This window comes from Apodemus sylvaticus, chromosome 3 (genome assembly GCF_947179515.1).
Source record: "Apodemus sylvaticus chromosome 3, mApoSyl1.1, whole genome shotgun sequence".
NCBI lineage: Eukaryota > Metazoa > Chordata > Mammalia > Rodentia > Muridae > Apodemus > Apodemus sylvaticus.
Genome location: NC_067474.1, coordinates 55,939,744 through 55,966,208, shown reverse-complemented (window position 1 = coordinate 55,966,208; position 26,465 = coordinate 55,939,744). Strand labels below are relative to the sequence as shown.

The window sequence follows — 26,465 nt, the reverse complement described above, 5'->3', positions numbered from 1 at the left end:
TAGGTAAAAGAAATCTGACATAAGCCTGGGGCGGGAGTGGTAGCTCCTCCGTCAGTGAAGACCCTAGTGGGGTGGGAACCTGCAGGATTTCAGGCTTAGCCTCCCTATGAGACTCCACCTCTCCCCCATCCTCCACCTTCAGCGAATGCCTGTCCTTTTCTGGTACTAGGGATTGGGAGGGTCAGGGCAGTGGTCTCCGCGGTAGGATTCCAGAAGGAGGGGGTTGTTGTGAATGTGCCCCAGGTGCTGTCCCGAGATGGTGCTGGAGCTGTTTCAGGATGGGGGTGGTGAGTCGCCTATGGGGGTGGCTGGGCTGGTCCCTGACTTGGGGGGGGGCTCTGGGCCCCCCTCCCTGGCTCGGCCCGGGGCTGTGTCGGGATCGGGTTTCTCGGCGCCTGGAGCCTCCGCGAGGCCGAGCTGTTCCCGGGCCCCGGCCAAGCCGCCCCGGGCGCTGGCACTGTGCGAGGAAGCAGGGGGGGTAAGGGGGAGCGAGGGGGGGCTGCGAGGGCGTTTACGTAACTGCCTTCCAGAGCCCGCCCCGACCCGCCAACCCCAGAGTGATTGAGAGCGTGTGTGACTGTGTGTGTGCGCGCCTGTGAGACACACGTTGCACTATGGCCCTGCCTTGTGTGTGTGCTATCGATGTGCAATTCAGAGATTCAGTCCAGTTGTTCGGTTGTTCCCGGAGCTCAGGCTTCTAGCTTAAGCAAAGGTCCCGTGACTCCTCGTGGACCATAGTGAGGCTGAACTGGAAGCATTTATTCAGTGAGACAGGGTGTGTGACTTTGTGTGACCCCATGTTTGGTGCGTCTAAAGCAGCCGGTGTGAAAGTGTAACTATTAGCCAGGAGGTTGCCTTGCCCTGGAACCTTCTGCTTAGAAATGGGGCTTTTTGGTAGGAGCACTTGGAAAGGAGAGATCCTGGAGACAGATCAGTATAAATGAGAAAGTGTCATTGCAGCCTAAAGGCCCGAAATGGCACAATTAACTCTGTGGGGGGTGGGGTTGGGGGGTTGGGGGTTTGGGGTGGGGTGGGGTCAGTTTAGTTCACCCTGCCAGAACAGCGAAGTCCTCTCTCACAATAGTCATAAGACCCCAGGACGGTTAGTGATGTGTCATTGCCTAGTGGTAGAGCGTTTGCCCGCAACTTCCTGACTGGGTCCATATCAGTGACAAGTGAGCAGGGGCACCTGAAATCAAAGAAAACGTCTCCAGTGTCCCAAGGCCTCTTAAACTTACTAATTCTGGGGTCTCTATTGTGAGATTTCCAGTCTGGAGATATGACTTCCACCCTGTCACAGGCAAATGGTGAAAACGGGTACCACTGAGGCACGGTTTGAATGAAGGTTTCCGTGAGTGGGGTCTACCTTAACACGGTAAGAGAAGGGGCTGGCGCAGGTAGTGGGTGGCCTGCTCTCTTACCAGAAGAGCTGGAAGGGGCGGTGCGGCCAGAGGTGAAGGCCTGCCTAAGAAGCCTAGCTCTACCCACAGGCGGCATAGACCCTCAGGCGTTCACAAGGCAGAGGAAGCACAGAGACTAATGAATAGACAGGGCATCCGAAGCGGCAGGAATGAGAAGCCACCAGCACGCTGTGGGCCCAGCTAGGAAGAACCTAGGCTCTGAGCTAGGAACCGGGACAGATCCTCCCTTGTTCCGTAGGTCCTTCAGGCCCCAGAGCCGAGCCGGGGGCGCACATCCCGCTCTTCCCGCCAGGTGTCGCTGCGGCCTCGGGGAAACGAACGCGTCTGCTGGTTCCGCTCCAGGAGCTGCCGTCCGACACACACCCACCACCACCACCACCCTGGGTCCGACGTGCGTCCCTTCTCATCTTCCCCCCCCACCACACACACACACCCCGAGTCGTATTCCTGGACTTGTGACGTCTGGTGCGAACAATGAGCCTGCATCAGGTGGCTGCGGCAGTGCTGACGGTAGCCTCCCTGTGCCCTGGTGTCGTTTGTCGGGGTGTAATCCCTGACTGCCCTCAACCTGCAGAAGGAGCATCTGAAAAGTCAACCCGACCCACTCAGGACTCGCAGATCTCCGTGTCCGTTTGTCTGCCTGTCCCCAGCCCGGTGTGAGCACGTCGTCTCATCAGCACCGGCCGCTCCTCCAGAACCTGACCTTGTCCAGGCCTACCATCAGCACAGAAAGACCGTGTGTGTGTGTGTGTGTGTGTGTGTGTGTGTGTGTCCCCATCACCAACGCTCCGTATTTCCTTGTCCTTCCTGAACACTCCTTCCCTTAGCCCACTAGTCAGGGTCTGTTTCCTGGGGACCTGAGGTGGGTCCAGAGAAGGCAGCTAGAGAGAATCTCCTGTGGGCAGTTATGCTCTGACCTGAGCTGGGCTCATCTGCTTCGTCGCGGTGTGTCCTTAAAGACCTGGCCCACCCACTCTGAGCTTCAGCCCCAGCCTGACTCCAGACCGTTGCACGGTGGAACCATGGAAGTGAAAGCGGGAAGCCCCAGCAGTGGCGGGAAGGTTTTTCCTCTGCAGTAGAGTCTCTGAGGCATTTGTTGGGAAAGGGCCCGGGCGCTGTAGGCAGCCTGCTGGGGAAGGGTGTGAAGAAACAGCGAGATCTTTCCCTCCCCTAGCCCTCAGTCATGGAACGGTTCCCTGGAGGGGCAAGGCCCAGGGATTATGGGTCAAAGGCCGGTCGAAAAATCCAAGGGGGTGGACCTCTGCTTTTCTGCCTCTGACATCCCCTTTTCTAATGCGCTTTTGTGTGGCCTCAGAAGTTGATCAGGTTGTCTAACCTTAATCTCCCATATTGCAGACAGAAAGAACAGGGGCCTAGGTCCAGTGAACACCCGCCCCCGCCCCTCCCCCGTCCCCAAGGCCCAGGCTGTGGGGATTGTGTGTGTGTGTGTGTGTGTGAGAGAGAGGGGGGGGGCAAGCTCAGCTCACAGAGGGTTATATGTCCTGTCCTGGAACCGTCTGACCAGGCATTAAGTCACAGTTCCCTAGCCCTCTCCTGGAGGCTGCTTTCCAGGCCCGGTGTCTCGGGACCGAGGAGTAGTAGTAATAGCGAGGGCCTGGACATCCATCCTGACCCATTGGACTCACGGAAGCGTACAGCCCGTTAACCTCGGACAAGGGACCGGGAGTGGGGGGGGGGGGTCGTTGATGGGGGTGGGAGGAACAGGGGATGAGCGAATGGGCTGGTTATTGGGGACTAAGGGCTCTGTCTCATACTTCTCTCGAGGATGCTAGAAGGACCCCAGAGTTGGTCCCGGGTGTGCCAGAGTGTCCGTGCGAGACATTGAGGGGCAGAACGGACGGCAGTGTGCGCAGGAGAGACCTGGCCAAAGCTGAGAGAGTGATGAGCGATCACTCGGGGGGGAGGGGGGGGTGCGCGCCTGGCCGCCCTAGGAGAGCGGGCGGAGTGGGTGTGGGTGTGCGCGCGCGTTTGTAAGACCCGCGGCCGGAGCGCGCGTGAAGCACGGGGTCCATAGCCGTCCAGAGGGCGCGCCGGAGAAAGGGCGAATGCGAGGGGGCCACGCGTGCCAGTGCGGGCGAGCGTGCCAGCGGGGGGTAGGGCGCCTGCCTGCGCGGGGCGAGTGGGAGTGGGGGCTCACAGGCCTGCGCGGGCGAGCGTGCCCCCGCGAGCGTGCCGCGCGTGCCAGGCGCGGGAACGTGCCAAAGCGGAGGCGCGCGGGGGCCGTGGCGGGGAGGGGGGTCGTGGTGCGCGGCAGCGGAGGCGCGGGGAGACAAGGCGAGAGGGGGAGGGGAGCAAGGGCGCGCGCGGCCGAGCGGGCGCCCGCGGTCACATGGGCGAGGGAAGGAGGGAGGGAGCGCGCGAGGGAGGGAGGAGGATGGGGGGGTTAAAGCCGCGGAGAGCAGAGGAGCCGGTGCAGAGCGGGCGGCGGCGGCGGCAGTGGAGGCGGCGGCTCCAGCCGGCGCGGCGCGGGGTTCGGCAGTGGGATCCGGCCGCAGTGCTCGCTCCGCGCTCCTGCCTCGCTCCCCGCCTGCAGCGGCCGAAGGGCGCGGCGCGGAGCCCGGGTGGCCCGAGGGCGCGGTGAGTGTTCCGCGGCGGTCTGCGCGAGGCTTGACCCTCGAACGCTCAGGCGGACAGACCCGCGGCCCTCGTGCGTGCGGGTAGAGTGAGGGGACACGCGTGGGCCCCGCGATCGGGGGAGGTAGGAAAGTTCACCAGAAACTTTGCCCGCAAACTCGGGGGCGGGGGCGCACGAGCAGCAGCCCCCTACGTCCGGGCGCGCCAGGGGTTGGGCGTGGTGGTGGTGGTTGTGGTGGTGGTGGTGGTGGCGAAGCTGGGTGCTCGCGGTTGGAGGGAGGTGGCCAGGGCGGTTAGCCCTAGTGTCCCTGCTCTTCCCACCCTTGAGCAGCATGCGCGGGGTCTGGGAAAATTCCAGAGCTAGGGGGTTCGCAGTGACCCCCCACGCACCTAAAGCTTGCTTCTTTCTCGAGGGGGAAAATCTACACTTCAAAGTGCCCGGGAGTGTAGACGGATGACTGCGCTTGTGCCAGTGCCTGGGTATCCGTGTGAATCCGCGTGTGGGGCGTGTGTGTGTGTGTGTGTGTGTGTATGTATGTGTGTGTCGGTGTGATCCTGCCTGTGTTTTTCTCGTGAGTCCGCCTGGATGTATCTCCACGCAGTGAGTCGCCTTCAGTGTGTCTCTTTGTAAGTCCTCTGCTGTGTGTGATTCCAAGCCTGTGGCATATCCCCAAGTGTCTCTTTTGTGAGTCTGCCCATGTGTGCCTTCTCCGGTGTTTCTGGGTGTCCCTAGGTTGTACAGAGTAGTGTATCTCCTGGTGCGTGGGGGGCTGGGCCGCGAGGAGGTCACCAGACGGACAGCTCTCCTCAGCTCCTCTCCTCTGCCAGCTTCTCCAGCGTCTAGCTTGCTGGCTCCCAGGGCCCCCTCCCCCCCCCCCCTCCAGTAGCTTCAGGCGGGCAGGACTATTTCACGCCTTGTTGAAAATTCAGGATTTTCTTTCTTTCTGTCTAGTCTCTCTGTTTGAGAATTCATCCCCCTCACCCCCGCATTTATGTGTGTGTGTGTGTGTGCACTCGAGTCTAGCACCTTATCTTGCCGGCAGCACTGGGCGTGTGTCTGTATGCTGTGTGTCTTTAACACAAGTTGTTTTGCCTGTGATATATTTGTGTCTGTGTCACAGGATGGATTTGTGTGCCGTATCCCCGAGGTGGGAAGAGTTGGGAATACAGAGTGATTGTGCATTACTCAACTGTTATGTGTCCTGGGGTATGAAACATAGGGTGTATTTTTGTGTGTCTAACCCTGGGGGGGGGGGGGAGATGCAGGGCTAGCTTGGATCTGAGAGGTGAGGGAACAGTGAGTCTCATATTTTGTCCCTGTCTTCACTCTGACAGCCCACACAAATCCTTTCTGTCAGTTTCTGAGGCTCTAGGAGGGATTAAGATGGGGCTAAAGGTTGAGACGCTGTCAGAACTGATACTCCACTTGGGACTCTGAGTCTACCCAAGACTAAAGAGTTTAAAGTTCACACTCAAGACTTCCTGGGGCTCTGGAATTCACACTCGGATTCACACTGGAATACTTAAATTCATTCCAGAGACTTGGGGGGGGGGCTACACCCTCAGACTTGCATTCAGAGTCACACTAGGGGAGCAAGCAGGGTGCACATGTAGACTCACACTTACCTTCTGGGGGTGCTCTCATATCGGGTCTGCTTTCATTTGGGGCTCACACTTACATGTCTGTATCCTTTAGCTCATGGGTTCGAGTTTGAGACTTAGACCTGGCCCACGGGAGCTCCCTGGGGCTCATGAACTGGTGCTTTACTCTGTAAGACCACGGGGAGTGTCCTTGGGTTGCTGATTTCTTCCAGGGACCCTGCCACACTAAGACTAAAGGCCCATGTTCAAACTCCAACTCACAGGAAGACTGCAGGGCTCCCTGTGAAGGGCTCTCTCGGACTCTGCAGTTCTGTCAGGCCGCAATGCCTTCTGTGCCAGACAGTCCCACTCTGGCTCCCATCTCTACAAATGGGGCTGGCGTTCAAACTCAACAGCACTCACACAGAGCCATGCGAGGACCTTTGGTTCACGCTTAGATTCACCAGGGGAACTGAAGGGTTAGACTCCAGGGGCTAGCTAACCTTGGACTCATACCAGGATCTGGGTAACTCAGATTCACAGGAAGATCTGAGAGTTCCTACTTAGAACTGGCCACACCGTGGATTCTCACTTCTTCCTGTAATCAAGCTGGGATTCTGAGCCACTTGGTTCAGAAGTGGCACCAGAGGCACCCTGGGCTTGACTTTCATACATAAAAAGGGAAACCTGGACTCACACCAGAAAGCCCTGAAAGTCAAGAACTCACACTATTTAGCAAGAAGTTGTTTGGGGCTCATTCAGTCTCTGAGCTCACTTTCTAGCCCCATCCGACCCACAGGCAGGCACACACCTCAGGACCTTGGTTCATACACCCATCTCTCTTGGATCTCCAGCACTGCCAGCAAATCAAACAAACCCACCCTGTGATCTTTGAGTTCCTACTCAGACTGACGTTAGATTCCGATGCTCACACGACACTCATACTTCCGTCCTGTGGCTCACAGTCAGACCCACACTCAGACTGTGATGTTCACAGGGCCAGGGGAACCTAAACTTTGTCATGTGTTCCCACACGTGTTCTTTGGGTTGTGGTGCTTTATCAGGGAAGTCAAGAGGAAGAACAGAGTCATGTCCTGGCTGAAGATGGGGTGTACGCTTGACTACGCTTACATCTGGCCTTTCCTGCAGGCTGTGATCTGGTGGGCAGGATGGTGGGAGGCACTGAGCAGGTCAAGCCTTCCTCCCAGCCAACTAGGCTCTTGGCAGAATGTCTGAGTTGTTTGTTGGTACAGGGGCCGATGAATCGTTAGATTCCTCCATGTGCCTGCGAAAGATCTGTTAAACGGTGGTGGGCACCCTTCTGTGAAAGGATCAGGGTGCTTGGGAGGTGGGGTGAGGCTCAGATTCTTAGACATCTTCCTCCCCTCAACCCACTCATCCTCGGGGGTTAGGGCTGGGGTGCCAGGAAAGTTCCCAGGTGCATTAGTGATTCTGAGAGAGAAGAGGCTGTATCTAATTGCACCCTCTCTCCTCACCTCTGCTTAGGCTGGAGAAGGGTAGGGGCCATTGTATGTCTCATGGCTCCAGTGTTTACCCAGGAATACCAACCTACCCCTCCCTGCTCCCTAAAAGAACACTAGCCCTCGGGAGTCTGGGCTGCAGCCAGCCCCAGAACTCTACCTGCCTTAGAGAAATGGTCTTGGACTTCACCAGCCCAGTGTGGAGACTAGTGAGTGGGCCCACCTAAAGCATACTACCCCCATCCCAGCCCCATAGAAGCTTATACAGTAGGGACTTGGTTCACGGAGGGGGCACATCAGGCTGAGGTGGTCGGGCTTTAACTGCTCCATAGCCTTGAAAGATGTGTCCCTTTGGACACATGCTCTCCAGCCTCCCTATGGGGGCGGGAGGGGGGACTTGGAGGCAAGGCGTTCTGCACTCTGCCCCCCCCATAGCGAGTTGAAGTGTAAATGAATCGGAAACATATGGAGTGAATTTTCTTTGAAATGCAGATTGGTTGGGGGGGGGGGACCATGTGTGCATGGTTTGGGGAGGGGTCCAGAAAGCAAGAAGGCTGAAGTGGACTGACCCCCTCCTCCAGAACCACTGTGGGGTGGGGGGGTTGGGGGGGAGGAGTGACAGTGAACTCCTGTGGCCCTGGGTGACCACACCCACACTGGCTCTGGCTTCCTGTGGGGAGGAACTGTGGGTGGAAAGCAAGGGTCATTGTCCCCCTTTATTTTTGCAACAGGCAAAGGGAGCCCCTAAAGCCTGTGCTGGGTTGGTGGGGGGCTGTCGCCAGAGTCAGGAGCTCTGGCTGCCCCAGGGCCAAAGGAGGAGCTGGAGCAGATGTTAGACCCTGCAGCTCTAGGGACCCAGTTCCCAGAAGTTGAGTTTGGGCCTTCCTCAGAAGGAACTGAAATTAGGCGATGGTGGTGACTTGTGGTCTGCAGCAGGGACTGTGTCTTGGGAATGTGTTGGAGACTCCCTGAACTTGGGGACAGATTTCTGTTGATTCTGGGCAAGGTGTCCCTATGTGTTCTCTCCTTGCATAGTACAGCCTGTGTGGGTTCTGGGTCTGCCACAGTCACCGCTATACCCTGCCTGTGCCGCAGATCGGACATATAATAAGACAACAAAGCCTTTTCTCTTCCAACAAACAAGTGGCTTCTTGTGGGCAGGACCATGTTCCTGGTGCTTGGCCGGAAGTCGATTCTTAATGTTGAGGCATGATTGTGGGGAGAGGAGACCCTTTGGGGTTTAAGGTTTGGGGCCCAAGAGCTCGTCTTTGCACCGCTCTCTGGTTCAAAGGGTCTGTGAGTGATATGCAAGATGGAAATGAGAAAAGCTGCTCTTCCCTCAGAGACTGAGGGCGGAAGTGAGACATGTCCTCAGAGAGAGCAGCAGACAGTAACCTGAGGCACTGACTGGAGGTCTTTCTGCCCTCTCCCCTCATCGGTGATGTTTCTGAAGACCGGAAGTCTCTATTCTCCTGTGGTGTTGAGTGTGCCTTTAATTCTCTGTAGGTCTGGAGAGTAGATCCCATATCCAAGACACTGAGGCTTAGGCAGGGTGGACGGTCTGCTGGTTGTTAGTGTGTGTCTGAGAGCACAGGCCCTAAAACAAGCTCAGCCCTTCCAAATGCCTGGAGTTGCTGCTGTTGGGGGCCTGTGCAGCTCCTTAGCTGGAGAGCGGTAAGGAGAGACTCACACACCCATGTCACGGTGAGAGGCTAGGAGTGAACGTGATCTTGGGGAAACCGAGGCAGGCTTGGGTGGGCAATGCAGAAGAGGCAGGGCCTTTGATCGGTACAGAGCAAACTTTATTACATCAGTTGTGTGAGGTTAGTTAAGTGACGGCAGCACCTAGGGCTTCTGGGGATCCTAAAACCAGGGAGTTTCCTTCTTAGCAGGCTAAGAGCACCCACAAACAGAACTAAAGCTCAATTGGTAGGTACCTTTTCAAGTTCCTAGTAAGTGTGTGGCAAGTAAAGGAGAGTCTTCCTAAAGTACCCTCTCCTGAGCCACTGGCTATCCCTAAACTGCCTCCTAGCAAGGATTTAAGTAAGACCCCTCTTTGTAGACCTCACTTCTGACCTCAGGCCTTTGTGTGGGCCCTCTCCTCAGGAGGAGGGACTACACTGCATGGTGGCCCCCAAAAAGGCAAGAGGAATCCAGTATCAGAAGGCAGATGCCACGTGACCTTGGCCTGTGAGCTGACCTTTCTGAGCCCCTCCGTGAAATCGCAGGATTTGGGGGGTGGGGGGGTGGGGGGCTGGGCTCTGGCCCAGGCCTGGAGAGAAGGCGGTTTTGGCACCCATCCAGACTCCTGACGTCAATGTCTCTCCAAATAATGGAATCAATATTGGGGGGTTGAGGGGGGCAAGCGTGAACCAGGCCCCAGCGATTAGAAACAGATCAGCGGAGAAGCAGCTGATTCTGATAGAGATGCTTTGGTGGTGGGAGGCCTGGAAGGAGGTAGACTTGGGGGCACATGGGGCGAGTCACTGAAGAATGGAGGACCAAAGCCACCCTGTATCCAAAGCTAGAGGATATCAGAGCGAACAAGCCAGAGGAAACTGGGGTGTTCAGAGCGGTGAGGTAGAAGTGGGGGAGTCCAGTCTGTTGTCCTGGTGCTTTTTGCCTTCAAGGCTCTTGGGTTTCCAAGGGTAAGTGGCTTGTGGGTGGTGACATCTTTGGGCAGGAGAGAGTGTAACCGAGGAGAGCTCACCTGTGTCTATCTCTGGCCATATTGGCGTTCTGGTGGTACACAGGTGGGGGGGAGGTGAGAAGGAAGAAATGCGAGGAGGACATCTTGCTTGGCACCTAAGGGCATTCATCCAGGTTAGAGAGCCCGGTAGCCCCTGCAGAGTGGGAATCTGGCCTGTCAGCTCTCATTCTCTTGTCTCCTGGAAAGCTGCAGGTGAGGACAGAGAGGGTCATGGAATCCATGATGGGGAGGGAGGGGGCTGGCCTGGCGGCGGCTGACAAAAAACAGGAAGAAGGGCTGGGGGGGGGGGAGCAGCTGTAATTACAGGGCATTTATTATTAATCAGATGAGATTGTTGGAAGCAGCTGGTGTAATGTGCGTGGAGATACTGCATGCTTCCCCCAACACACGCGCACACACACACACATACATGCCACACACGCGCACATACATGCTGCACACAGCTTCTTTTTTTTTTTTTTCTTGTGAAGGTCAGATGGGTCTCTAATTGTGTCTGCGTCTCAGTGTGTATCTGTGTTCTCATGTTAGCCTGTGCTCTCTCGCCCGCTGTTGTCTCTCTGCAGAGCTACCTGCCATCCTTTGGCCTGATGTCTGTCTGCCTTCCCTCTAGCTCCCTGTCTTTGGGCCTGTGTCATGGTGTGTTGGTATCTGTCCCCACCAGCCAGCCTGTCTCTCTAACACACTGTTTTAGTTACTGGCCTTCTCGTTAGCTATGTTTCTGGTTTCTGGGCAGGATCCCATGACAGAGTCCCTTTTCTCCCTCATGAGCATGCATTTAGGCTCCTAATCACACCTTTGGCAGATTTATTCTGGGACCTGTTGAGGAGGCAGTCAGACCCTTAATATCTCCTGGGGACTTGTAAAAGGTGAGGGGTCTATTGAGTGGCCAGATTTCATTGAAGCTTTTCGATAACGCTGAATTCCCAGGGGTCCTGCCAGTGGCCATTTGCACCATTTGGGGAGAGCTGCTTTTGCTGTCTCAGTGTTCTCACTACTGAACAGAAATAAGGTTATCTCAGAAGGTTGTTTTGATGATTCGGCACAAAAAATATAAGTTAAGGGGCTGGAGAGATGACTCAGCGCTTAGGAGCACTAACTTGCTCCTGCAGAGGACCCAGGTTCGCATCGCAGGACGCACATGGCTTATAACTTCAGCTAAAGGGATCTGACACCTCGGACACTTCTGCAGGCTCCTGCGCACGTGTGGTGCACACACATACACTTAGGAACATGCACACGCATGACATGACATTTTGTTTTTAAATGTAATTAAGGGCTGGAGAGGTGTTGTTCTGTCAGAGGACCCAGGTTCCATTCCCAGGACCCACCAGGCAGCTCATAACTCCAATGCCAGGGATCCAAACCTCTCCTCTGCTCTCCAAGGGCACTGTGCACTCACGGGATGTACATATGCATAGGCAAAACACGTACATGCAAAGGACTCATGTAGGTAAAGTAAGAAGGAATAAAGGAAGAATATGTGTAAGTTACACTGGGTGTAGCAGCCAACACTCTGACTTTTGGGGAGGCAGAGGCCGGAAAATCTCTAATCTACACAGTGAGAGCCTGTCTGAGGGGGGAAGTCAGCCGTCAGTTAAAGACTTAATGTAAAATGTGCTGAACCAAGGACCTGGGCAGTTGCTGGCAGATGCTATAGATAAACTCGGTAAGCATGTGTCCAGTCGCCAGCACTACAAAAAGGAATAAATACCCTTAGCACTGTGTAAGTGGGTGGGAGCTACAGTGGCTAACTGGCATGGGAAGGTGGGGAGAGGGGGAGGGATGTTGACTCCGTTCTAGGCTCCAGGGAGATCAAACCTACAGACTTGTATAAGTTATTTAGTATCTTTGAAGGCCAGGTGTTTTTAGCTGTCAGGTGGCAACAGTGTTAGCACCTGTCTCCTGGAGGGATCACCAAGAAGAGCCGAGGGTGCAAACACGGTTTAAACAGTTCTGGGCATGCGACAATGCTCGGCAAGTCATAGCGGGAGGGGGGGGATGGGAAGGATGTGGGAACGGTGGGCATTGATGCCAGCGCCCCGATACATGCGACACATGTGTGCATACGCTCATGCGTGTGCTTGTGTGCGCGCTCCTGTGTGCTCAAGCATGCGTGTGTGATGTGGAGGCCCTTCTGTCTGAACCCTGCCTGTGTGGGAATCTGTGGTATGTATCTGTGAGTGGTGTCAGGCCTATCTTGTGCCCTTTGTTTGTCCCTGTGGTTTAGAACTGAAGTCAGCAAAGAGCTGGTAGAAGAACACCATACGGTTTTTCCCCCTCTTCCAGGCATGTCTGCCACTGATATGATAATGACAGCTAGCCTTGGGGGTGTGTGTGTGGGGGAACACATGCTAGGTAAGCATTCTCACTTAGCTGTTTCCGGGGACCACCCACTAGCAACTGCTCAGGTGCTGAGTCATCAAAACAGTGCTCCAAGGTAACTGTTTCCATTTCACAGATGAGAACGCTGAGACACTGGCCCCCCACCCCCACCCCTTAAGAGTGGGCTTGTGAATGTGTGATGGGCTCCGAGAAGACCTGTGGCTTCTCTGTGACCTGATGTATGTCCTTTGCCCTTCCAGAACCCGGCTCGTCACATCGTCCCAGGAAGCCTTTGGTCTGGAGAGGAGGGTAATATTGATGAGCTTGGAGAACATCGGGTTGTAACAAGGTAGGTGCTGGGAGCCCAGGCAGAGCAGGTTGCTCCTGGGGCATCAGGCAGGTGCACTGGGCCATGAACGACAGACCTGAGACCTGCTCCTTCAGCTCTCCTGTCCTGTCTCCCAAGACCAGAGGCCTGAGGCTCCTCCTGCCCCTAAATTAGATCCAGAGGAGGAAAGAGACTCATCCACCTGACACACAGGAAAGAGCAACACCAGGTCAGGGTACCCTTCTGCCCAGAGGATGCTGAATGTCACATTTAGGAACATCATGTTGTTGTCTGTGTCTTCCTCTTTCTTCCCTCTCTGCCCCCTAAAACATCTCTGACTCCATTAGGGGAGCAGCTGAGCTTGAAGGAGTAGCTGAGCTCGAAGGAGTAGCTGAGCTCGAAGGAGTAGCTGAGTTTGAAGGAGATGGAATGGCAGGTCCAAAGATCTTGTGGGGCCAGCAGCGGGGCTGACTCTCACTCACCCTTCTTGCCTCTTATTCAAGCAGGCAAGGCCCCTGGATTGGCAGCCTCAGGGTGGGGGCATCTGAGGAATCGAGGCACTGGAGCGGAACGGAAGGGCCTATTGTCCAAAACCCGCCAAAGGCCCACAAAGGCCAGAGGCCCACAAAGGCCGGCTGGGCTTTTCATCTCTGCTCCCAAACAGACTGGCCATTTTCCTGGCTTGGGGCAGCAGGGCAGGGAGGTTGGGGGCAGGAGGGGGGCACCAACCCTTCAGATCCAGGAGTGCATGTTGTTAAGGATGGAGTGGGATAGTCCAGGCTAACACATGGCCTTCCAGGGAACTTAGATGGTTCAGGGGTCCAGAGGAGGAAGGAGGAAGAGATACTGTAGTGTAAATTAGGCTTCCCACCTCATTCCTCCATGGCCTAAGGTCATGGGGTGTTAGAAGTGTGATCAAGCTAGAGGGGCTATGAAATGGATTTATATTACAGAATAATAGATAGTATTTATTGAGGTATACCTGGAAATCTGATGTCCTACCAGAAAAACAAACTACTGGGCCATAAGCACCCCCAAATTGGGAACACTGTAGGGAGCTAGAAGAGAGGCTTAAGGAGAGAGGATGTTGCTCAGGAGAAGAAAAAAATGAACTCCCTGCAGCAAGAGAGACTGAGGCCAGACAGCAGGAAGGACTTACTGCCAGCAAACGGTAGCTCAGATGCCCTGACCCTGTCCCTGGGGATCTCAGAGGATTGCAGAGAGCAGGGGAGCTGGAGACACCCCAGGGGCTCAGCCTGAAGTTGCTTCAGTGGGGCTGAGGAGGGAGGGCTTGGCAGTTCCATCCCCCTTCCCCCCAGCAGCACCTCCAGCACCACTTTAAAAACAGCTTTTTAATTTAACAAAGTGGATGAAAAACTGTTTTTGGAAATAAAAGATATCTGCTGTCTCCCAAGCTAGCACTCAGCCCTTGCAGAGAGCCTCTCTGGGTTTCCGCTGGCGGCCGGTGCCTGCTTTCCTCTCTCGGTCTTGCTTCTGCTGTGCAGCCAGCCCCACCTTCGCTCTGGCCTCCTTCACCTCCCTCCATCTCAGCCTCCACGGGAGTCTCACCCTCAGCCTCTCCTTTCTCCTCTGCATCTCTCTCTCTCTCTCTCTCTCTCTCTCTCTCTCTCTCTCTCCTGTCTCTCTCTTCCGGGCGTCTCTTTCCCTATTTGTCTCTGTCTCCCTGCCCGTCTCAATCTCTGTCTCCCTCCACCTCCCCCTTCTTCTCCCCCAACCCGAGCTCTAAATGGGTCTATTTAAAACGCGCGACGCTGCCAAGTCAGAAAAACGTCTCCTGATAAAGCGCATTAGGCGGAGGGAGGGAGGAGGAGGGAAGGAGGGAGCGGCAGGCGGACAGATTGATCCAAGCCCGTAACCCCATTAATCAGGCAGCGTGGATCCCCCTCCCTCCCCCGGCTTCAGCCCCTTCTGAGCTAAAAGCCCCTTAAATATTTATCACCCCTCCCCCACGGGGGCGAGAGGAGGGGCATGTGGCCCCTCGGTGAGAGCATCCCTGACCATCCTTGTGCCCGTGTGTGCAGATGTGTGCATGTGCTTCTGTGTACACGCACGGGTGTGCGAGCCGGACCAGCCCAAGGCCTAGTGGCTGACTTGGCCCACGACAGTGTGAGCAGCCGAGTCCTTTGGGTAGAGTAGCCTCCTGGAGACTGGCCCTGCTTGGCCCTCCTGAGCGAGGCTTGGGCAAGTAGAGCAAGAATGGGGGTGGGGGAGGGCGTTTATTGGAGTGAGGGACCTGTGGCCTTTGCACCGTCCTCCCCAGAGAGCCAGGCGGTGAACGGGGCTCAATTTCTACATCCCACCAGATACCCAGTGCAGGTAGTTGTTAACTTGGGAGAAGAGCCCAGGCCCATTTTCCTGATGTGCACAGAGACAATGTGGAAGCAGGCGAAGGGTGAAATACACTCTTCTTCCTTGAGGGCAGAATTATGACTGGGAGTGCCGGGGGCGGGGGTGTCCTGCTATTCCCTAAAAAAATATGGAAAGATGACCCGGGCTTCGGCAGGTTCCCATCAGTCCCAAGAGAACAGGAAGGTGGCCCAGAGCTGGGACCGAGACGCGCGTCTCCAAGCCGGCTGGCTGGCTGGCTGGTACCCAGGCAGCAGAGGTCAGCTCCGAGCCCCGCATCCACACCGCGGGTTTGGGGGAGCGGAGCCCGCCACCCCCGGCCGTGCGAGGGTCCCCTCCCCGCCCCTCCCCCAGCATCAAGTGCCACATCTCCTCCTGACTCAGACAATTAGATTCAAAGGATGACCTCACTGCATGCCGTCCCTCACTCGCTGCCTCGGCTCGCTCGCTCGGCTCCCGGCGCGCTGCCTTCCCCCTCCCGGCCCGCTCGCCGCCCCGCTCGCCCTCTCGCCCTCTTGCTCGCCCGCCGGCTCCGGCGCGGCCGTGGCGCTCCGGCCCGGCCCCTGGGGGGGGGGGGAAGCCCCGGGGGACCGATGCCCGCAGGCTGCCGGGCGGACCCACGGAGCGCCGAGCACCGGCCGGGCGCCTGCGCGGGGACCCAGGTCAGTGCGCGCGGCCGCGGGGCCGAGAACTTGTCACCCCGCCGCCCCGCCGCGGCGGAGACCCCCCGCCCGCGCCAGCCCGCCAGCCCGCCGCGGCGCTTCCCGCTCCTTCCTCGGCCCCCGCCCCCCGCGGCTGCTCGGCGCTCCCCCTGCCAAGCTGTCTCTCTTCTCTGCGCCTTCTCCCCAGCCCCCCTGCCTCAGCAGCCGGTGGGAGGGACTGGGACTTCCTGAGGTCTCAGGGATGGGGCCGGGGCCCATTGGCTGCAGGCGGACCAGGCCTCTGAGAGGGGAGGGGGCTCTGACTGTGTCCATCGGCCTGGGGGAGGGGGCTACCGAGAGAGAGAGAGGCCTAGGGTGTGGGGGTGACATCCAGACAGGAGGATGAGTTCCTGATATCTCTCTTCTTTCACATCCTGTGGGCCTCTTGCCTAGTTTCATTTGATCCCGAAGCCTGGCTTCATTTGTCCACACCTCCCAGCTCTCCGCAGTCGCCAGTGCCTGGCTTCGTCTGGCTCCAGTACCTACCGTCTTTGGGGTACTGTCATCTGGGTTCCTTATCCACCCCCACCCCCCGCCTGATTTCTTATGCTTTCCTCAATTTGTGAGCGCCTGGCTTTTATGGGATTGCCCTTGCCTGGCTAGTTTCCTTAGGTGTTGTGCCTGGTGTTAGCTGTCAAGCCTGGACCAGAGAACACAACAGGCTGTGCGCAGGGTGCAGACATGAGGGCCACTGCTACAACCACACAGGCAAGTGCTGAGAGTGTCAGCCCTGTTGCCAGTTGGTCCAGGCTTGGGGATTGGCCAGCTCAGTCTGGATTCCCTTCTGCCTGGACAGCGCCTTAGGACCTAGAATCAGGACCTCCTATCCTGTGACAGGAGTTGGGGGTGGAACTACAATACCCAAGAACACTTGAGGACTCTTGTCCTCAGTGGTCGTTTAGGTGAGAGTCTACTTTGCCCAAAGCTCTGCCTCTGTCTCCGCCTCTGTCTAGCCCTACAGTGCTGAGGGGCTTGGGTGGGGTTGTCCAGGTGAAGGCTTATTCATTCCCTCCCTCCTTCCCCGCCCCCATCTCCTGCCCAGGCTGTGTTGAGGCCTGCTGTCTGGATGTATTGGAGACAGGCAGGAGCACGGAGCACAGAAGGCCATGGAGAAGATAGGCTGAACGAATGAGCGCTGTTACTTCTTAGCCTGGAGAAACCAAACCGGGGAGGTGGTAGGGCATGGGGCACAGGCTTGTTTGGGGCTTTTCTGGTACCTGCCGTGACCAGTGCCACCATCTCTCACCCCAGGACTTCCTCACCCCTGCAGCCTTCCTGGAGCTCCCTCCATCCCATAATGTTGTCGAAAGCAGGGTTGGAGGAAGAAGTTGCTGACTGGGGAATAATTGTTGTTCTTCGCCTTTGAAAGGAGCGCAGCGCTCCTTGATTTTCTCAGTCCTGGTTTCAGCCACTTCGCTATATCTCCTCGTCAAGCACACCCAGGCTCCAGCACAGCGCGACTGCCATGGGTGTCTGTGTATTTCCCATTGGGAGCATGGCGGGCTGAGAGTGACTGGGGAGCTCTGGGTTTCTGGAGGCATATGGTGGCATCTGTGTGGAGGAGCGACAGCTTTGAGTGTGATAGTATCCATATGCGAGTCGGTGGTCGATGTGTGTGAGGGAGTCTCTGTGCGCAACTGTGACTTTAACGTATGAGAGAGCGAGACAGTGTGTGTGTGTGTGTGTGTATGTATGCACATGTGTGTGTATGTGTACATGCATGTGTACGTATGTGTAGCAATGTATGAGGCTTTGGCAGTGCATGCCTGCAGGGGAGGCCGCGATACATGCTTGTGACTGGCTGTCAGCTTGTATATGAGGCTGCTGGTATGTCTGCCGAGCACTGGCTGTGTCTGTGGAGACAGGGTCTCTGAGAAGTTCCGCTGGCTGGCTGGGAGCACCCTTGAGCATGTGCTTCATCCCGGAGTGAGGTGAACACTGGGTCCTGTGTCACCCAGAATTGCTGGTGTGTGTGAGCGTGTGGGTATGTGTACTCACGCTTGTGTTTACCATCAGGAACAGATTGTGGAGAGCAGGGAGGGGGAGGGAGGACGGCTCGCTCTTACCCAGCAGAGCAGAAGGTTCCTCAGAAGTAGCATGCATGGTCCACGTGCATGCTAAGAGGGCAGAGAAAACAGAACATTGTTCCATAAGGAACAAGAGACTTCTCCCCCCACCAGCTCTGGCTCTGCCAAAAAGACCATCTTCAGTTCTTCCTGTTACACACTCATGCTTCGAGTGCCCTGCTAGTGTGTGTGTGTGTGTGTGTGTGTGTCCATGCATGGATTTTTTTTTTTTTTTACAGTCTCTTTACATAGCCCTGGCTGTCCTGGAACTGCTCTGTAGACCAGGCTGGCCTCAAACTCATGGAGATCTGCCTGCCTCTGTCTTCTCAGTGCTGGGATTAAAGGCATGTGCCACTGTGCCCAGCCAGTGTCTATATTTTCGAAGGTATGTTGTACTCTAGCAGTGATCTGGTGGGTGGGTGGGGGGTAGAGAAACACCTAGGCCCCCAGTCTGAAGAGCCATTTTGTCTGTCCCGTCTCCAGGAAGGGCACTGCCCCGCCATCTTCTTCCCACTCACACTTGCTGTAGACCCTTTCCTTCCTCCTACCCCAGCTAGAGAGTTTCTTTCAGCCATGCTGTCTTGCCTATTCCCCAGAGATCATGGCATCCCAAGCTGTCTAACCTCCCCAGGCAATGAGTGCCCCTTGCTACCCTTCACATAACTGGTATATTGGCATCTTCTGGGTGGAGAGTTCCTTCTGGTTCTTCTGTAAACCACAAACTTTGGGCTGTGGAAGCTTGGCCGGTAGGAAGTTTGTCACCTGCACCTCTGATTCTGTGAAGCTGTCAGGAGCATGTGCCCAAAGACAGGGCATGAATTCCTCTACCCTTTCCTGCTCCCCATGCAAGAGGCAGGGGCTGGAGCAAATGTCTTCTGAAGGAAAAAAGCCCAGACTTCCTGCATCGAGAGGGCTGCTCTGAGTGCAGCTTCCAGGGCTCTGAGTGGACCTCTACATGTGGGCACAGGCTGGCGGGGTGGATTCCCATCTTCCCAGGACATGTCCCCAGCTGCTCAGTCAGACCCATCATAGGAGGGCTCCAGGCTCCTCCAACACGCCTGTACACACGTGCAGCAAGCAGGGCACGCACATGCTGAACTCAGGGTCCCCACGGTACAGGAGGCTGGGGGTGGGGGTGTGTGTGAGCACTCAGAGTCCAGGCTGCTGCCAAAATCCATCGGAATCTGTATGTGTCCCCCACCACGGGCCCCCATCTCCGGATCTGGAGGTCACAACAGCAGGTGCGGATACCCACCCCTCCCCAACTCACATCGCGGCCTCCTTTTCCACAACCTCAGCCAGAGGCTGGAGCTGGGAGATTGCTGTTGCTGCCTCCTTCTTGCCCCCTCCCCAGTGCTCAGCTCATCCTACCCCCTCCGAGCAGGAGGAGGGGGCATGCCTGCTGGTGTGGGGTCCTTTTCCCTGAGCACTGAAGCTTGCCGTGGGAGGGACTGTGGCAGCCCAGGAGGAGAAGAAGGCTTGAATCCCAACCTCAGTCATAGCTTCTGGGTCCTATGGTGCTTGGCGGCACCAAGAGATGAGAGGAAGAGGAGGGCTAGATTCAAAGGAGGCAAAGAGATAGAACCAGAGATAAAAGTCAGAAAGACGGGACGGAGGCACACTACTGTTGAGTGGGAGTCTATAGCTCAGGAGTTGGCCCTGATCTGTGCCCTTCCCCTCCCCCTCCAGGCCAGGGGACCTGTTGGCCAACTGCCAGAAGCCAGACCTCCCTCCTTGGTCTGGTCCTCCCCCAATTCAGCCTGTGAACCATTTAGGCCTCTGCACCAGCCCCCACCGCCCACACTGTCCAGGCTGTCTAGGCCTGGTGGGATCTGGGGGCCTCCAGCCTAGAGCCCTCCTCCCCTCCTGGAGGACCCTGCCCGGTCTCTCCCAAGCTCCCCTTGTCCAGGCCAGGGCTAAATTTCTCTGCTCACCCTCTCCTTGTCCCCATGCCTTCTCTTTCTTGCTTCATTCTAATTTCTCCATAGGTTGGAAGCTTGCCGATGTCCCAGACCTTTAATTCAGTGTCCTCTTTGCCTGCCTTGTGCCCGTGCATAGGAGCTTAAGGCTGCTTTGAGGAGATGGGAAGGAAATGAGGACCCAGAGCAAAGGGTGCCCTTTCTACTCATGCTGTGGGATTTTGGAGATTGTCAAAGGGACCGGAAGCTGTGAAAGAGTCACTTCGGCCTTGCACTGGGCGCTGCAAGGAGTCCTGGCCAGTGACCACTCGATCTCAGTTACCCAACTTGGAGATGGATTGGTAACCTTGCTTTGAGGTCACGCTGTGAGGCGGCCCTTCTCCTTCACTGTCAAGGGCAGAATGAACCACCCTCACACCAGCCTCCACCCACACAGCTCTGCAGATCACTGGCACACAGCCGGAGCTGAGACCCAGGCATCAGGCAGCAGTCCCCCAAACCCACAGCCCAACCTGTTTTTGAAAGGGATTCCCCAAACTTCTGACTGTGGCTCTGCAGACCTAAGGGAGTAGTTTCCAAACAGCCCTCTAGATTGTCCCTTTAGCTAGGCAACAAGTGAGGTGGGGGACACAGGGCATCTCTGACATTGCTGGGGCTGGTAAGAGTGGTCTTGGGGTCCAGAATCCTAAACCCGACTCCAATACTGGGTAGTTGAGATCACCAGTCTATGTAGCTTGTCACTGTCTGGCAGGATTACTAATGGTGACTGTCAGCCTGCATGGGTGATAGCATTTCTGGGGACTGGTATCATTCTGTATGCCATTGAGTCTGTCAGCATCACTGTGTCAGGACTGTATCCATGTCAACATTTCTGTTACTCTCTGTGACTGTATCCATCTCAACAGCTTATCAGTGCATTGTTGGTGTTGTTCTGATTGACTCTTACTGCAACATTGTTACTGTGATAACTGCTAGTGCTTGTTTGTCATTGTGAACAGTGCAACTGTATCATTTCCCCTGACTTAGTAACACTGTGTGGTGGTGTCTTTGTGGGACAGTGTCACTCAATTGGGGCCCTAGGATTTGTCTTCTGCATTAGTTGTATGTGTAGGTACTGATAACACAGGGTAACACATGAGAAATGGTTGCAGAGCACGGGGCTGCTTTCATATTTGGGCACCCTGTTGCATATTTATTCTGGGGCTGACCTCATTGAGTGGTCCATAAAGGAACTTGGGCTGTAGTACAGCCTTCTCAGGGGTTGTATGATATTTATCATCTAGATCAATCCTGGAGTCATAAAGTATGGACTTGGGAAAAGAGCATTTTTCCCTGAGATGGGAGTTGGTGGTGATTGAGGGCAGAGAGGTGGTGGTGGTTTTTGTTTTGTTTTGTTTCTTTGTCTCTGCAGAAGCAGAGGGCTGGGGCTTTATTTCTCCCCTGTTTCCTAGAGACTGGGCCTTTAGAGCCCCAGTGAGAATCCTTCCAACGGCAGGAAGAGCCTGCTCTTGCACCTTTTCAGTCCTGGTGGCTGCATTGACTGCCTGCCCCTTCCAGCTAGAGGAGTCACACGAGCTTCTGAGATGGTCTAGGGTGGGCTCAGTGAGCCTTTGTGTGTGTGTCTGTTTGGAATAGCTGCAGTTCCCAGCCAGGATGCCCTGTCTTCCTCCTAATGTCTCTTCTTCAACTTCTGTCTCTGGTCCCTGTCCCTGTAAGTACCCACTCCAGCACTCTGCCTCACCGTGCCTGTTTCTCTTACCCAAGGCTCTCTCATTTCTGTGTGCCCAGCCCCTGCAGTGTCTGTCTTGGTACCCCACCCCCACTCTCTGCTGCACTAGCTAGCTCTCAGCAGCACCCGTCTCCTGTGGCTGCAGCCCCGTTGGCCCAGGGCCCGGCCCTTACAGTAACTCATCGGGCTGATGGAGGCGACTTTGATGAAGAAGCCTCCCCTCCCCCTGTGGGGGCCTGACTGTGTGTGTGTGTGTGTGTGTGTGTGTGTGTGTGTACGCTGGGGAGGATGCATGTGTGCCTGTCTTGGACATCTTCCGCCTCCAGAGCGTGACTAGGACCTAGAAGGAGCCGAGAGCACAGGCCTTGCTCTGACACTCCCTCTGGATCTAACCTCTGACCGGCTGCTTGCTTGCCTACCTGCCTGCCTGCCTGCCTGCCTGCCTGCCCATGTGCTGGTTCTTGTTCCCAGGTGGTGGTCAGTGGACTGGCACTGAGGCAGAGGATCTAGGAGAAAAGCATGAACAGATGGCGGGGGTGGGGGAGGGTCTAAAGGCTACAGTCCAAAGCTGGGGTTCGGGGAAGCCAGGTAGGACTCCTGCCTGTCTCTTTTTCTCCACAACCAGCTCAGCATTCTAGCTGACTTGGGGTCATTTTGTGATCGGCTAGTTTTGTGTCTTTGGTCATTGTCCTAACCTCTTAGATCTGAGGAGTGGCTGGAGATGAGGAACAACTGAGGGTCATAAGGAAGCTGCCCAAAAGGTAACCTAGGCCCTAGGAGTCGCTGGTGTGGAAAGGGGTCAAGACCACAGCAGCAGGGAGTACCTGTGGCTCTGGCCATAAGGACAGGCAGGCTCAGAGGAGGGGAGCCATCTGGGGTGGGTGGGGGACAGTGAAGAGGCAAGCAGAAGCCCGCTCCAGTGCTGGGGCTCCCAAGAAGGCAGGCTCACTTCCACCCTAGTTGCCTCAGCGGATGCCCACCTTCCCCTCCGCTTTCTCTGGGTGTATCTGGCAGTACGTCAGCTTCTCTGGCTGTGCGTCTGGCTGACTCTCTGGCAGTATTTCTGATGCTATCTCTGGCTGTGTCCCTGACGGTGTCTCGGGCAATGCTTTCTGCGGTGCAGATACTTCCTGACTGAGCATCCGGCTGCAGCTCTGGTTCTCTCCCGAGCTTCTTGTCTGAGTGTATGCCTGTTTGCGTCTAGCATTTTCTCTGCTTGTGTGTCAGAGTTTCCCTGGCTGTGTTTCTGAGGGTGTCCCTCGCTGCCGGTGTCTTTGCCTGAGTTCTTGCTCTCCCTTGGCTGGGGTCCGGTGGAGCAGCTCACAATGTGTTTGGCCACTGCTTTGCTTTGCGGACTACACTCTGGTCACTGCTTATACGGCTGTGTCCATCTTTGTCTGATGGGCTCTCTGACAGTGCTAGTGTGGAGCTGATTGTTTGGGTGTGTATCTGGTGGTTTGGGCAGTGTTTCTGGCCAAGCTCTACTGTGAAGCTGGCCAGACCTGACGGCAGCCATGGTTAACTCTCCCAGTAGCCCCCGGTGTCTGTCTTTGGATCTCTGCTTCTGCGTGGTTGATAGTTCCCCAATTCCCACCCTCAGATTAGAAAATAGAGAGCCTATACTGCAAACAATAGTTCCCTGCCTCAGGTCTGCGCTTGTGCTGGGGTAGGGGAATTGGAATGATTCCGGGAGGAAGGACAGTAAGTGGGGGAACCACTGGATTCTTCCTGGCTTCTGCGGACGTGTCCTGGGTGTACTTTGTGTACCTCCATGAACACATGTAGACATGGGAGCTGGGGTCCCGGCTGTTGAGATCCTGTGTCTACGACCTTTGGTAAGGTCTTATGTTAGGAACAGTCCTCATTTGAAGCAACCTCTGACTTGGCTAGCATACACGCCACTGTCTTGGTGTCCTAAGCTTGCCAGAGCCCAGTAGGAATCTGTGTGGAGGCCAGTGATAGATCAAAAGGGCTTTTGAACATCCAGGTTTCAGGCTTTCTCCCCAGGAGTATAGCAGGTAGCCTTACATTGAAGGCGATTTGGAGACATGCAGACCTCCAATTAAGCTAAAACATTGCCCTTACCACTTGTGGTGCGTACACCTAATTAGCTAAGCTCACTGGTAGAGATGTGTTTTTTAATTTTGAAAAATGGCCCCGGCATTACGGATGATCTATAACTCATCCACGGCTGACTACATTCTGTAGTCAGCAGTCTTTACTGAATGACAAACCACTGTAGTTGTCTTCTTGCATCTTGGCGAGCCTTTCCTACAGGAGCCAATATATTGGTTTCCATTGCTGGATAGGGGACGCCCCCAAGCCCCACTAAGAAGGGTGTTTGGAACCAAGGTGCCCAGAGACTGAGGTTTCCCAGCCTTCCTGGAGAGCAGTACCCCCAACCCCACCCAGCGGTGCCTGCCTGGGCTGATGCTGCCCCTCCCCAACCCGTTTCTCCCAACAGATGGCTGCTTCTGTCCCATGGGCCTGCTGCGCTGTGCTTGCTGCTGCCGCTGCTGCTGTCTACACCCAGAAACACAGCCCACAGGGTGAGTGCTTGGGAGAGCCGCTTGCCCATTCCCTCCCAGAACCGTTCCTGGATCCTGTCTGCACACCTGCACACAGTGGCCCTCAAGAGTCACGCTACGGTCCTGTCCCACACACATCACCCAAAGGACGTGTAGTCGTGTGGCAGTGACAAGCAGGGTGACCCTCTGATTCACACAGGCACTGCCCTCACTTGGGTGGGTTGTGTCTCTGGCTTGAAATAATTTGTCCCGCAGGGAGGGTAGAGAGGATGCAGGCAGGTGGGATAAGAGTTGGGAGAGGAGACAGGCGGGGACAGGGCCCTTGTAAAGTATTTGGTTAGATGTGTAGGGGTGTAGGGGGCATTTAAGAGACTTGGCAAAACATACAGGTCACTCCCCGATGTCAGCTTTATCCTTGAAGGAGAATCATGACAGAGATGGTGGACAGACATCAAGATAGATTGGGAGAGGGCAGGTGAATAAGTTGTTCTGGGTATTTGGAGCGGCTGGAGGAGGGAGACACTACTTGGGGGATTGGGTGACTGGTAGCTCCTCTACCTGTCTCCCACCTGTTTGTCCCCATAGCTTATAGGACAAGGAGCTGCATCTCTGCTGGGGAAGCACATGCCCTTTCAACTTGACTATCAACCCTTTAACTACATTAAAGTCTGAACTTGCAAGTTGTCTCCAATTAAGTTCCCTGAGTTCCTTCATGAGTATCCAGTCCTGCCTCTACCATGGCTGGAGTGGGAGTGGGGGCAGAAGTAGGGTGGGAGAGGGAGGAATTTCAGGGCACAGGCATTTAACAGACCTCAAGAGCTGATCTCCACCCTCCTCAGGACTGTGCAAGGGTTGAAAGGGTAGTGTCAAGGCATCAGTGGCCTCTTCCTTGTGAGACTGGCAACTGAGGCCCAGAGAGAGCCTGGTCAGTCCTAGAACTCCTGGCCGGATCAACACAGGGCCTACCAGGTGCCTCTGCCTGACGTGAAAATGTCTCTATGCATATTACAGTCGGGGCTGCATAAGGTCAAGGGCCCTGGTGTAAGGTCACAGTTCAGAGTATGTGAGACTGTTTCAAGTTAGGTGAGAGCGTGGCTCTGTTTGGGTGTCTGTGTGCCTGTATCTTTAGGCTGTGTATTACCTGAGTGAATGCTTGTTTAGGGGCTGTTATCATTGCATTTGAGACCGTGTCCTGTGTGTGATGGTATGTTTTTCTTCTTGTTAAAACCCACCCTGTCCATGAGACCCTGTCCCCATGAGTAATTGTGCCTCTAGATGATAGTTCCTTCTTTGTACATGCCCTGTGGTGTTGTGTCGGGTGTAACCACCCCTGAAAGGGCATAGCTAGCGTCTCCCGTGTGATTGAACCCACGTGTGACTGTAACCTTGTGAGGAGCGGCCGGTGTGTGCTGCTGCTTTGTGGGTGACCGACTTCATCCTGCATGTGTGGTGATATGAAGTTGCTTTGGACACCCCAGGGGGAACCATTTCCGGCACGTAGTCCCCATGTGAGAGTCTGTGTGTGCAGGTGTGAGGGAGCCATCAGCTCTGTCCCTCTGTGTTCCCCTCGTCCATGACCTCATCCTGTCTCTGTCTCTCATCCTGGCTTCTAACAACCTTTTCACAGCTGATCCCGTTGGAGCATTTGTCACCGGGTCGGGGCCAAGAACCCCGCCCTGCCGCTGCTGCTTGATTTAATTTCTGAAATGGACAGAGCATCAGGAGGGGGCACCTATGGGGCTGTCCAGAGACAGAGGATTGAGCCCGTGCCATTCCCAAAGCCGTTGTGTCGCCATGCATGTTGCAGTTGTGTTATTGTAACTGTCGTGACACAGTGTGATTGTCATGCCGAGTTGCCCCTACCTGCATTCTGGCCTGCAGTTGTTGTGTATCTCTTTTGCCCTTTGCCATTGTTATCAGATTGTGTCTTCATTTTTTTTTTTTTCTCCCAAGGCAGACAATGTGCAATGGGGGAAGTGTTTAGCCCACTGCTATTGTATTTGTCATTAGGAGGTGTCTCCTCATCTGTGGCTGTGCCACCCACCCCCTGGCCCAGTGCTGAGGGCCCATACCCATACGGAGACCAGGCTCATTCTGAGCGGCTTTTGGTCAGTGTTGATGTATTGCCGCTGGGACCCTGATGGCCACGCCCCCCTCCCCCCCCCCCCCCCCGACGGTCAGTTTCCAGCCTCCTCCTCAGGCAGCTGGATGCAGAGTCTTTGTTGGGGGGGCTGTGTGGAGAGAGGGGCTTGGCACGTTTCCTGGAAGCTCCAGGTTTTTGGAAGGGAGGTTGGAAGGGGGCTCAGTGGCCGGAGCTATTTGATTGAGGGGGTGGGGGGCTCAATGGCCTGAGTCTTGGACACTGGGCCTCTGGTCAGGGGGAGGCCCCCGTTCAGTCTCTGGTCCAGCCTCACAGCTGTGGCCTCCAAGGCCCCCAGCCGCCGCCCTTCCGCCTGTTCATCCTCTGTTCGTCTGGTCCCAAGCCCCACAGACAAGTGGTCAGGGCTGGCTCCGGTTCCTGCTTCCCCTCCTCCGGACAGGGACAGAGAGGCTCGAAGAGGGGCAAAGCAGAAACAAGCAGCCTGAAGGAGGCGGACAGAGACCCTGGCCAGGGAGGGTGACAGAGGCAGCAAACTGGACAGATGTTCCAGCCCAGAGACAAGCAGTCCTAGGCAAGGGGCTACATTGAGGGGGGTGACTGAGGGGCCCTTGGAGGA

The 26,465-nt window shown here is 55.9% G+C and overlaps 1 protein-coding gene across 4 annotated transcripts in view; it reads left to right on the top strand.

The window, feature by feature from the left end:
- The first annotated feature begins 1,211 nt into the window (after positions 1-1,211).
- Positions 1,212-26,465, top strand: part of Cntfr (ciliary neurotrophic factor receptor) — a 39,857-nt gene continuing 14,603 nt past the window's right edge. The window contains exons 1-3 of one of the 4 annotated variants that reach the window (XM_052176289.1): positions 1,212-1,375; positions 12,371-12,459; positions 23,685-23,769. In XM_052176289.1, the coding sequence (XP_052032249.1) occupies positions 23,685-23,769 (85 nt within the window). In that variant the 5' untranslated portion in view covers positions 1,212-1,375; positions 12,371-12,459. The other 3 variants (XM_052176290.1, XM_052176287.1, XM_052176288.1) reach the window with 3 other exon arrangements.